General features: G+C 39.6%; 1 protein-coding gene across 9 annotated transcripts in view; it reads right to left on the reverse strand.

Annotated features, from left to right (window-relative positions):
* Positions 1 to 12,955, reverse strand: part of ZGRF1 (zinc finger GRF-type containing 1) — a 99,073-nt gene that overhangs the window by 84,586 nt on the left and 1,532 nt on the right. For 8 of the 9 annotated variants that reach the window (XR_008502299.2, XR_008502300.2, XM_054486462.2 and 5 more), the window contains exons 2-4: positions 10,382 to 10,468; positions 9,146 to 9,226; positions 661 to 720 (exon numbers count right to left, since the gene is read on the reverse strand). Coding sequence is in view for 7 of the 9 variants with exons in the window: in XM_054486462.2 (XP_054342437.1) it covers positions 661 to 720; positions 9,146 to 9,226; positions 10,382 to 10,402 (162 nt within the window). In the remaining 2 variants the exon portion in view is untranslated. The remainder of the gene's footprint in view (positions 1 to 660; positions 721 to 9,145; positions 9,227 to 10,381; positions 10,469 to 12,955) is intronic. The other variant, XM_054486463.2, reaches the window with a different exon arrangement.

Genomic DNA, 12,955 nt, shown 5'->3' on the forward strand with positions numbered 1-12,955 from the left:
ATATTCCTGCAAAAGAACATGATCTCATTCTTTTTTATGGCTGTATAATATTTCATGGTATATTTGTATCTCATTTTCTTTATCCAGTCTATCACTGATAGGCATTTAGGCTGATTCCATGTCTTTGCTATTGTGAATAGTGCTACAATGAACATACACATACATGTGTCTTTATGGTAGAACAACTTATATTCCTTTGGGTATATACCCAGTTATAGTACTCCTGGGTTGAATGGTAGTTCTGTTTTTAAGTGAGAGAATATTATACTTAAATGAGAATATGTCACAAAAAATTTCCCACAGTAGACCTTTGCCTATGAAAAAATCATGTAGTAGAATTAGACTCTAGAATCACCTCCTGGGATCAAATCTCAGCCTTCCTACCACTGTAACTCTATGAACATGAGCAAGTTACTTAACCTTTCTGCACTGCACTCCTAATCTATAAAAATCAGGGTTTTTTTTAGATTATAAAAAATCAGTTGTAGATATTAAAGGAAACAATATCTAAAAGGTTTTAGCACAAAGTCTAGCTATAATGTTCAACAAATACTAACTATTAGTATTAACATTATGACTACACTAACAATATTCATAAAGGAGGTATTTAAAGAGATTTTTAAATAATAACTTAAAAATAAGATAAACACACTAAAATACCTCAAGGCATTTAAGAAACAGACTCTCCAAACATGCTCCTTTGTCATCATATAAAATTGCCTGTATGAAAACAAAATAAATGTTAAAAAGGAACAACACAATTATGCTTTTCTTAAACTTCTTCAAGAGGAAATAAGTAATTGTTATATAAGTAATCATATAATGATTACATTTGTTGAACTTGGATTTGAAAATGCATCTATTTTGAATGTTTATTATGCATCAGTCTGTGTAAGAGAGTAAAGGCATACATAAAAGAAATTTGGGCAACCCACTCGGGTCCCCTTCCACGCTGTGGAAGCTTTGTTCTTTCGCTCTTCGCAATAAATCTTGCTGCTGCTCAAAAAAAAAAAAGAAATTCAAGAACTTAATTCCTACCAGGAGGATATTAGAATGAAACTGGGAAGAGGCTGGGTGGGCATGGTGGTTCACACCTGTAATCCCAGCACTTTGGGAGGCCGAAGCAGGTGGATCACCTGAGGTCAGGAGTTCCAGACCAGCCTGGCCAACATGGCAAAACCCCGTCTCTACTAAAAATACAAGCTGAGGCAGGAGAATTGCTTGAACCCAGGTGACAGGGGTTGCAGTGAGCCGAGATCGCGCCACTACATTCCAGTCTGGGCAACAGAGCAAGACTCCATCTCAATTTAAAAAAAAAAAATTGGGAAGAAATTATAATTGAAACACATTAAAGGGGACAAACAGGAGACAAGATCATTTTAAGAGATTATTGCAATGGGACGGTATACAGGATGAAGGAGATGATTAGCACTTAAAATAAGATATTGACATTCAGGAGGATAAGACAATTATTTAGGAGGTATAATGAATAAAACTTGTTAAATGTGAGGAGTAAGGGGGGAAAAAAGGATGCTAAGGTGATTACCATTTTCTAGCTTTTCTCTTATGTCTGCAGCCCTTTTTCATAGCAATTTTTCCACTAGCCCCTTTAATATTGGTGTTTCCATCAGTTTGGAAAACAGTTTGGCAATTCTTTGAAAGATTAAATTCCTTGAAAGATTAAACATAAAGTTCCCACATGACCCAGTAATTCCACTCCTAGGTATACACCCAAGAGAAATAAAAACATATGTCTATACAAAAACTTGCACATTAATGCTCATAGCAGCATTATTCATAATAGCCAAAAAGTTGAAGTAACACAAATGTGTATCAACTGTATTATGAATGGATAAATAAAACATGACGTATTGGGCTCGGTACACGGCTCGTGGTGTAATCCCAGCTACTCCAGGTACTCTGCAGGCTGAGATGCAAGGATTATCTGAGACCAGAAGTTCAAGATCAATCCAGGGAACGAAGCAAGACTCTATCTCTAAAAAATTTTTTTTATTACCCAGATACGGTGGTGCAAGCCTAAGTAGTCCCAACTACTTCGAAAGCTAAGGCAGAAGGATTGAGCCTAAGAGTTTGAGGCTACAGTAAACTATGATTGCACCACTGCAATCCAGCCTGGGCGACAGAGCAAGACCCTGTCTATTTAAAAAAAGAAAATCGCCGGGCGCAGTGGCTCAACCCTGTAATCCCAGCACTTTGGGAGGCCGAGGCGGGTGGATCACGAGGTCAGGAGATCAAGACCATCCTGACTAACACAGTGAAACCCCATCTCTACTAAAAATACAAAAAAATTAGCCGGGCGCGGTGGCAGGCGCCTGTAGTCCCAGCTATTCGGGAGGCTGAGGCAGGAGAATGGCATGAACCCGGGAGGCGGAGCTTGCAGTGAGCCGAGATCACGCCACTGCACTCCAGCTTGGGCAACAGAGCGAGACTCCGTCTCAAAAAAAAAAAAGAAAATCATGCCAGGCGTGGTGGCTCACGCCTGTAATCCCAGTACTTTGGGAGGCTGAGGCGGGCAGATCACCTGAGGTCAGGAGTTCGAGACCAGCCTGACCAACATGGAGAAACCCCGTCTCTACTAAAAATACAAAATTAGCCAGCCTTGGTAGCACATGCCTGTAATCCCAGCTACTCAGGAGGCTGAGGCAGGAGAATCACTTGAACCAGGGAGGTGGATGTTGTGGTGAGCTGAGATCACGCCATTGCACTCCAGCCTGGGCAACAAGAGCGAAACTCCGTCTCAAAAAAAAAAAAAAGTTATATGGCAATAAAAAATAAAATATATATGAATATACATGCTTCAACATGGAAGAACTCTGAAAATATTATGCTAAATAAGACTTATTCACAAAAGACTAGTTATTACATAATTTCATTGATGCAGAATAGGTAAATCTATAGAGACAGTAAGTAGATTTGTGTTTGCGCAGGGCTGGGGGCTGGGTACTGAGTAGTAACTGCCAATGAGTATGAGATTTCTTTTGGTGGTGACAAAAATATGCCAAATTTAAATTGTGCTAATGGTTGCAAAACTGTGAAAATACTAAAAATCACTGAATGGGTAAATCAAAAAGTGTGTGAAGTGTGAATTATATCTCAATAAAGCTGTTTAAAAATGGTATTCTTGTCCCTCTATTCTTTTAATTTGATACACCCTCCCTGAGCACTATCATCCATATAAATCAGATCATGTTATGCTCCTGCTCAAATCATTCCCATGTCTCTACAGCTCCTAAGAATAACAAAAGTTCTTTCCATAGCCAGTGAGGCTTATATAATCCCCTTTATCTCCATTCTCGCCCTTGCTCACTCTGTTCCAACCACACTAATGTCCTTGTTATTGCCTTTCACTAGACATACACATGCATTTAATTTAGTGGTCTGTCTCCTCCATGTTATTTCCATGAAGTCAGGGATTTATTTGTTTTGTTCCCTGCTGTATTTCTTAGAACAGTGTGTAACTCACTCGGATGCTCAAAAAATATTTGTTGAACAAATGAATCCACTCCAATAGTTTCAAATACCATCTAAAAGCCAAGGATTTCCAATCTATACTAGTAGTCAGGAACTCCTTCCAGAGGTCTGGGTCTCTACAGCTAATTATGTGAGTGTTTCTATGATACTTCAAATTTATTTATTTATTTTATTTTAATTTTTTTTCTTTTTTTGAGACTGAGTCTTGCTCTGTCGCCCAAGCTAGAGAGTACAGTGGCATGATCTCAGATCACTGCAACCTCCACCTCCCAGATTCAAGCAATTCTCGGCCTCAATCTCTTGAGTAGCTGGAATTACAGGCACCCGCTACCATGCCTGGCTAATTTTTATATTTTTAGTAGAGACGGGGTTTCACCACGTTAACCAGGCTAGCCTGGTCTCAAACTCCTGACCTCAAGTGATCTGCCCACCTCGGCCTCCCAAAGTACTAGGATTACAGGCATGAGCCGCCGTGCCCAGCCTCAAATTTATTATGTTCAAAATGGAACTAAAAATCTTGATCGTTCCCATTCACTTTTCTTTTTGAAATATTTCATTTTAGGAAATAAATACACAAACCTAAAAGTCATTCTGGATCCTCCTCCCACCTTCTATATCCAAGATCTAAGGGGCTATGCTTTCATAATTTCTCTATATTCATTCTTTTTCTCCATTGCCATTGCAAATGCCTGCTTGGTCAGACCTCCATTACTTTTTGTCTACATTATTCTACAGCCTCTACTATAAGTCTCTGAAATCCAATCTGACTTTCATCCTACACAACTTTTACACTGCTGCCAAACCAATCTTTCTAAAATACAAATATAGCTGGGCACGGTGGCTCACGTCTGTAATCCCAGCACTTTAAGAGGCCGAGGCGGGTGGATCATCTGAGGTCGGGAGTTTGAGACCAACCTGGCCAACATGGTGAAATCCGTCTCTACTAAAAATACAAAAATTAGCCAGGTGTGGTGGCACATGCTTGTAATCCCAGCTACTCAGGAGGCTGAGGCCCAAGAATCATTTGTGCCCAGGAGGCAGAGGCTGTAGTGAGCCGAGATCGTGCCACTGCACTCCAGCCTGGGTGACAGAGCAAGACTTCGTCTCAAAAAAATAAAATACAAATATGATATGTCACTCTTCTTCTCATAATTCTTCATTAGCTCCTGGGGCTGAGCATACAAAATTCTTCATGATATGGTTTCTGTCTACCACTTTAGCTTTATACTGCATCATTTCCCAATATGGGGCCTTCATTTCAGCTATATTTAAATGCTTATAGTTCCCCACATTTCGTATCATTTCATACATTCATGTTGTCGGGACTAGGATACAATCTTCAGCTCCCTTCCCCCTAACTTAGCAATTTTGTTTACAAAACAGAACAAAAAATATATATATATGCTTCATCTGGAAAGACTTCTCTGAACCAGAGACAGATCTAAATGTCTCTAACTTGTAATCTCATAGAATCCTAAACAAACATATTATGATCCTTATGCCCTTAGTCAAAAATTAGATAGAAGTCCCTTGAAGACAAGAATTATAATAACAAACTACCATTCATTGTGTGCTCAGGATGTGGCGGGTACTTTGTTAAGGTCTTTACGTGTTTCTTATTTTAATCCTTAAGACAACTTTATGAAGCATCATTTTCCCCATTTTACAAAGAAAGAACAGAAGCACTGAGAGTACTCCCCCAAAATTATACATCTAATAAGCGAAGAGCCAGAATTGAAACTGAGGTCTACTTGACATTTGATGCTAACTGCTCTTCTACTCTGCATCCACCTATCTTATGACTTTTCCCACTGTCTACCAGTAATATGTTGGTTGGTTGATGACTTACTCAGCAGAAGATGAATAACTTTGACAGAATTTAGATAGAGAAAAGGCATAACTAGCAAGAGAAGAATATAAGCAATAGCCTGCATTTAAGATTGAGGGCCTTATTTAGGAAACAGTGAGATAATTAACTTGCCTGGAACAAAGAAACTTTCAGAGACTAACTTGAATTTATCTTGTTTTCCTATAACCTACTTGTGTGAGATATATAATGGGCACTCAACAAATGTATGCTACAGTTGAAGATAAAGTTAGATAATAGCACTAGCATGACCATAATAATTTGGAACCAGAAGACAACACAAAGGATATGCAGAATCCAATCAGATAGCTTTTAAATACCTACAAGATTTTAAAGACACTGGATCTAAAGAAAAAGGCAGAATATAAAATAAAAAGTTATATAGAATAGCATCAGACACTGAATGAATTAGTTTACGTATTTAAAAAAACATATGGATATGCAAAGACCTGAATATTCATCTATTTAAATTAGAAGAATTAATCACATGACTTGAACATAGCGATATCAACTATGAGACCACCTTTAAAGAGCATAGACTTGGAGATCCTGTTGTTACTACAATTAAACACAAGGCTCGACACGTCCCTTGGTGATGGTGTTCAAGTTATCCTGATTATCTATAGCCCTGGGTCTCAAATTTCAATCCAAAATCTTATTAGCAGCCTCAGTTCATTGATATGATAACTCCAGTTTACTTGGGTAGCAAGTTTTTTACTCAACGTGAAAGTACCTTGTAACTCCTGAAACATTTAGAACTGGATATAGAGATAATGAAGTAATTCAAACCAAAAATATCAATACTTTTGAATTATGATCATGAATAGATTTTAGTTATTGGCCAATCTGACATTAGGTAATCCGATATTTAAAATATTTGAGCCAGGCGCAGTGGCTTATGCCTGTAATCCCAATACTTTGGGAGGCCAAGGCGGGCAGATGGCTTGAGCTCAGGAGTTTGAGACCAGCCTGGCCAACATGGTGAAACCCTGTCTCTACAAAAAATGTAAAAATTGCCAGGTGAGGTGGTGTGTGTCTGTGGTTCCAGCTACTTGGGATGCTGAGGTGGGAGGTCACTTGAGCCTAGGAGGTGGAGGTTGCAGAGAGCAGAGATTGCACCACTGCACTCCAGCCTGAGTGACAGAGTTAGTTCTGTCTCAAAAGACAAACAAACAAAAAACTAATAAAATATTTGTGTTATTTTTAATTTTAAAAAGCTACTTTTGCCAGGCACAGTGGCTCACACCTGTAATACCAGCACTTTAGGAGGCTGAGGTGGGCGGATCACTTGAGGTCAGGAGTTCAAGACCAGCCTGGCCAACATGGTGAAACCCCATCTCTACTAAAAACACAAAAATTAGCCAGGCATGGTGGTGGGCGCTTGTAATCCCAGCTACTCAGGAGGCTGAGGCAGGATAATCACTTGAACCTTGGATGCAGAGGTTGTAGTGAGCCAAGACTGTGCCACTGCACTCCAGCCTGGGCAACAGAGCAAGACTCTGTCTAAAAAAACAACAAAAAAAAGCACTTAGTTTTTTCAACTTAAGTTGCTTGAACATTAAGCTAAAACCCTACTGAAAGTAACTGTTTAACTTAACTAGGTTACAAATTTAATAGGATTACATAAATTGAACTTGAAGGCTTAAGGCAAAATTAGTTTTTTAATTTGCTGTTTTAACAAATTAAATATTAAGAAATAGTAGGGCCAGGCGCAGTGGGTCAGGCCAGGCGCAGCACTTTGGGAGGCTGAGGAGGGTGGATCACCTGAGCTCAGGAGTTCGAGACTGGCCAGACCAACATGGAGAAACCCCGTCTCTACTAAAAATACAAAATTACAGGCGTAGTGGCACATGCCTGTAATCCCAGCTACTTGGGAGGCTGAGGCAGGAGAATCACTTGAACATGGGAGGTGGAGGTTGCGGTGAGCCGAGATTGCACCATTGCACTCCAGCCTGGGCAACAAGAGCAAAACTCAGTCTCAAAAACAAAACAAAACAAAACAAAAGAAATAGTAGATAGCCCTTTCTCTACTAAAAAGCTTCCCTCAGTGATAACCTCACAATGACAGATAAGTAAAATAAGAACAGAATATGGGCCAGGTGCAGTGGCTCACGCCTGTAATCCCAGCACTTTGGGAGGCCTAGGCAGGTGGATTACCTGAAGTCAGGAGTTCAAGACCAGCCTGACCAACATGGTGAAACCCCGTGTCTGTTAAAAATACAAAAAGTAGCTGAGCATGGTTGCAAGTGCCTGTAATCTCAGCTACTCAGGAGGCTGAGGCAGGAGAATCACCTGAACGTGGGAGGTAGAGGCTTCAGTGAGCCAAGATCACGCCACTGTACTCCAGCCTGGGCAACAAGAGCAAAAATCCATCTCAAAAAAAAAAAAAGAACAGAATATGGTTATCTTTAATTGCTAGACTGAGGAGTAGGGGCTTCATTCAGGAGGCCACAGACATTGTCAATGTGTCCTATATAAAATTAGTGACTCAACTGCAATAAAGTTCTTTTTTAAAATTAGTAATATTTGGATCACCTGAGGTCAGGAGTTCAAGACCAGCCTGACCAACATGGCAAAACCCTGTCTCTACTAAAAATACAAAAAATTAGCCGGGTGTGGTGGTGGCACCTATAGTCCCAGCTACTTGGGGGGCTGAGGCAGAACTGCTTGAACATGGGAGGCGGAGGCTGCAGTAAGCTGAGATCATGCCACTGCACTCCAACCCAGGCAACAGAGTGAGATTCTGGCTCAAAAAAAAAAGAGACACAGTAGAATGGAGAATGGTTAGGACATGGGCCCTGGGGACAAAAAGCCTAGGTTCATATGTGGCTCTTCCACCTTCCAGCTTTGACCCTTGGGCAAGCTACTCCATCTCTCTGTACCCCAGTTTCACCTTCGGTAAAATAAAGATTAGAAGAATACCTAACTAGTAGGAGAGTTATGCAGACTAAGTAAGTTGATACTTTTAAAGCATTATGCCTAGCATATAATAAGCAGTTTATAACTTTTTTAAAACTTTTTTATTTACTTTTATTTTTTTTGTAGAGACAGAGTCTTGCTTTGCTGCCCAGGCTGGTCTTGAACTCCAGGTTTCAAGCAATCTTCCTGCCTCAGCCTCCCAACGTGGTGGGATTACAGGTATGAGCCATGCTGCCCGGCCTTATCATTTATGTTAGGAGCATTCAATTCCACTCTTGGAGTTATTTTTAAAATATGAAAAAAATTATTATTAACAATAGTCACTCAGCCGGGCGCAGTGGCTCACTCCTGTAATCCCAGCACTTTGGGAAGCTCAGGCAGGCAGATCACCTGAGGTCAGGAATTCGAGACCAGCCTGGGCAACATGGTGAAACCCCGTCTCTACTAAAAATACAAAAAAATTAGTCAGGCATGGTGTCGGGTGCCTGTAGTCCCAGCTACTTGGGAGGCTGAGGCAGGAGAATCGTTTGAACCCGGGAGGCAGAGTTTGCAGTGAGCCGAGATCATGCCACGGCACTCCAGCCTGGGTGACAGAGTAAGACTCTGTCTCAAAAAAAATAAAAATAAATAACAATAGTTACTACTGTACTGTGCTACTGGATAACAGATCTTATTCATTCTATTAATGAACTATTTTTATAACACACAAATTAACCACTGTGATATGGGGATCATTTGAAAATCTGTTTTCACATCATTTCAGTGTATGGATATATCTGACATTTTATCATGTACAGTTTTTTAAATATTCAATCAAAAATCGAGAACCTTGCTCTTGCACCCTGTAGTCAACTGCTTTGTACTCACTTTGTTTCCTAAGTGAGTGATCCTCAGAATTCCATCTTGCCACACTTTTGACTTCTTCATCTTTTGATGAGTATATAGAACCTTATTTCCAAAAATACAAAAGAAATGGTTTCCATTTATATATATTCAATGTTATATATTTTATATATCCTTTCTACATACAAAATATATTTAAGGCACCTTTCATCAAAAAAAGGCACATACACCCATATCAATTTTTTAAATTTTAAAAACAAAAGCACAGATAGCATGACAATAACATTAAACATTAATTAAACGAAATAAAAAGGGAAGGAAGGGAGAGAGAGAAGGAGAGGGAGGGAATAGGGGAGGAAATGGCAGGGGAAGGAAGAAAGGAGAGGAGAAATCCAAGGAAGAAACAAAAAAGATAAATGGGCATTGAAAGTAATTTGAGCTCCCTAGTCATCAGTGGGAAGGGAAAAAAATTACTGCATTACACAGTACTAATAATCTGTGCAGTTCTCAAAGTTTGGTCCAGAGACTCCTGGAGGTCTCCAAGACCTTTACAGGTATCTGTGAGGTCAAAACTATTTTCATGATGCTGTCTTTTCATCCTCACTCCTTCAGGGGTGCAGAATGAAGTTTCCCAGGAATATGTACATGCAATATTGTAAGATTCAATTGCAACCTGAATGTAGAAGAAACAAATATGAGAATCCAGTTGTCTTCCATTAAGCCAAATCATAAATACTTTTTACATTTCTGCTTTAACTTCTAGTATGAAAAACATCAATAGACGTAAGACCCTATATATACAAGTTATTTGGGGTCAATAATTTTCTAAGTGTTAAAGAGTCCAGAGACCAAATAGTGTGAGAACCGCTGATCTATACAGAAGAGGCATGCCAGTTCTTCAAGAGAAAGAAATTGTTTCCCGGTCTCACGCTTTCAAAGATTATGTTACAAAGGACTTTGTCTAATACTTGATCTTAGCCAAAAGGCTGAAAAGTGATGATTTTGTGTAACAAATATGAACAGTAGGTAACAGATAGGGTTACCAGATAAAATACTGTGCAATATTTGGGATCCTAATGCTAAAAAAGGTATGCATTGTTTATTTGAAATTCAAATTTAACTGAGGAGCCTGTTTTTTGTTTTGTTTTTGCTAAATCTGGCAACACAGCAAGATGTTTGTGAAACGCCTTTAAAAGAAAGAAGGAAGAAAGGGAGAAAGGAAGGGAATTTCACCAAATTGTGAAAAATGGTAAAACTTACAATAAATTCTTGGCTTTCCATTATTTATTCTGAAGTTATAAACCAGCTGGGTCCAGAAAATAGGAAATATTCCACTATTTATACCACCTAAAATTTAAAATGACATAAAATTTCAACCCTGATTTTTAAAAAATATCAAATATAATTTTTCTCAATAAACTCCCGACCACAGACATGAATCAAACAGTTCCAAGATTACCAAACTACCAAGGGAAACAGAGGTGTAATTATCTATCACTGAGGACACAGTAAAAGTGATACCATGCTGTGAAACAAGAATTTTTTCACAAGTAAAGAAAAAACTAAGTAAAATACATAAACTAATTTGTAGTCTGCAAACATTTTTCCAGATGCATAATATGTATCAGAAAACACGAATTTGTCCTCCACATGTTTGGTTCCCTACAGCGCAAATTCAATTTTTAAAGTTTTCTGAATTGCTACGGTCACCACAAGATGGCCCCCTTGTGTTTTAAATTTTTCCTTTCACCTCTTAGCATCAGTATACCACAGTATCTAGGACCAATTATATAGTACCTCTGCAAGGAAAAATCTTTCCAACACTGTTGCAACCGTTACTGTAGTTGTTATGCTATTGGATAAAACTGCTTTTGTGGGCAAATTTGGAAATCTAAAATCACTGATGGTGATCAGTGAAGAAGTAAACAGAAATGCCAAAGAAACATACTTTCTTTTTTTCCCCTAAGGTGGTTCTAAAGATGCGACCCCTGGACCAACAGTATCATCTGGGAACTAGTAAGAAATTACCTATTAAGTCAGAAAGTCTGGGGTTGGGGGCCCAGCAGTGTGTGTTTTAAGAGGCCCTCCAAGTGATGCTGATGGACACTCAAGTTTGAGAATACAGACCTAAAAGACCTAGAAGGATTCAATAAAGCTGTAATTTGTGATTTGAGTTCAGTTCCTCTTTTAGACATATAAAATATGCCACTTACATATTATTTATAAGTTACATATATTTATTCAGTACTTACTATTGTGCCAGATATTATGCTAAAGTATTTAAATGGAAACTCTATCCTCCATCTCAAGGAATTTCAGTATGGCGGGGTGATAAACAGTAATTTTAATAAAATAAGGCAGGAATAAGCACAGAAGGGGCACCCAGCTTGGTGTGGATCATCAAACAAGGCTTCTTCAAGGAAGTAAAGTCTAAGCTGTAAGCTGAAATAACCATTAGTCAAGGGAAGGCCAGTGAAGGTCTTCCCAAACAAGAATTGCAGGCCGGGCACATTGACTCACACCTGTGATCCCAGCAGTTTGGGAGGCCGAGAAAGGCGGATCACCTGAGGTCAGGAGTTCGAGACCAGCCTGGCCAACATGGTGAAACCCCCGTCTCTACTAAAAATACAAAAATTAGCCAGGTGTGGTGGTGCGTGCCTATAATCCCAGCTACTTGGGAGGCTGAGGCAGGAGAATCACTTGAACCCAGGAGGCGGAGGCTGCAGTGAGCCGAGATCACGCCACTGCACTCCAGCCTGGGCAACAAGAGCAAAACTCTGTCTCAAAAAAATAAATAAATAAATAAAAGGGTGGGGGGAGGGGCGGTGAAGTGCAAGAAAGTGACTGGCATCTTCCCTTGACTAATCAAGGTGATCTGGAGAAATAGGTAAGGGGTATGCAAATGAGATATGCATACTTGCTTCGTGACACAGGTCACAGGACAAAAACCAAACCTACAGAAGGACTGCCTTTCAGAAATATAACTCCTGGCCAGGTGTGGTGACTCACGCCTGTAATCCCAGCACTTTTGGAGGCCATGGCGGGTGGATCATGAGGTCAGACGCTCGAGACCAGCCTGGCCAACATGGTGAAACCCCCTCTCTACTAAAAATACAAAAATTAGCTGGGCATGGTGGCACGTGCCTGTAGCCCCAGCTACTCAGGAGGCTGAGGCAGGAGAATTGCTTGAACCCGGGAGGCGGAGGTTGCAGTGAGCAGAGATCACGCCACTGCACTCCAGCCTGGGCAACAGAGCGAGACTCCATCTCAAAAAAAAAAAAAAGAAATACAACTTCCACATCCTATCTCCCTCCCCTCCAGCGTACATAAATTGCTGATGCCTAAGAATGCCAAGAAGATAAAAGAGAGATCGAGAAAAACACTCCTGGGCTAGATATGCTATGTACATAGATGAGAATACATGGTACAAACACAGTGCTGGGCATGTGGCAGTTATTAATATAAGATCTGTTTAATAGCTACCATTTATTCAGTGCTACCATATGCTAGAGACTGTTAAATGCTTTATTTGGAGGTTTTGTTTTTGTTTGCTTTTTAACTTTTCTTTTTCTTTTATAGAGACAGGGTCTCACTCTGTCACCTAGGCCGGAGTGCAATGTTGCAATCATAGCTCGCTGTGGCCTCAAACTCCTGGGCTCAAGCAATCCTCCCAGCCTCCCAAAGTGCTATATTATAAACTACATTATATACATTATATTATGTTAATTATATACATTATAATTATTATGCAATTATATAACTATATTACTGTATAATATATAATTATATGATTATTGTGTGTAATTATATATAACTATTTATTGATTACATACT

The sequence above is a fragment of the Pongo pygmaeus genome, chromosome 3 (genome assembly GCF_028885625.2).
Source record: "Pongo pygmaeus isolate AG05252 chromosome 3, NHGRI_mPonPyg2-v2.0_pri, whole genome shotgun sequence".
Lineage (NCBI taxonomy): Eukaryota > Metazoa > Chordata > Mammalia > Primates > Hominidae > Pongo > Pongo pygmaeus.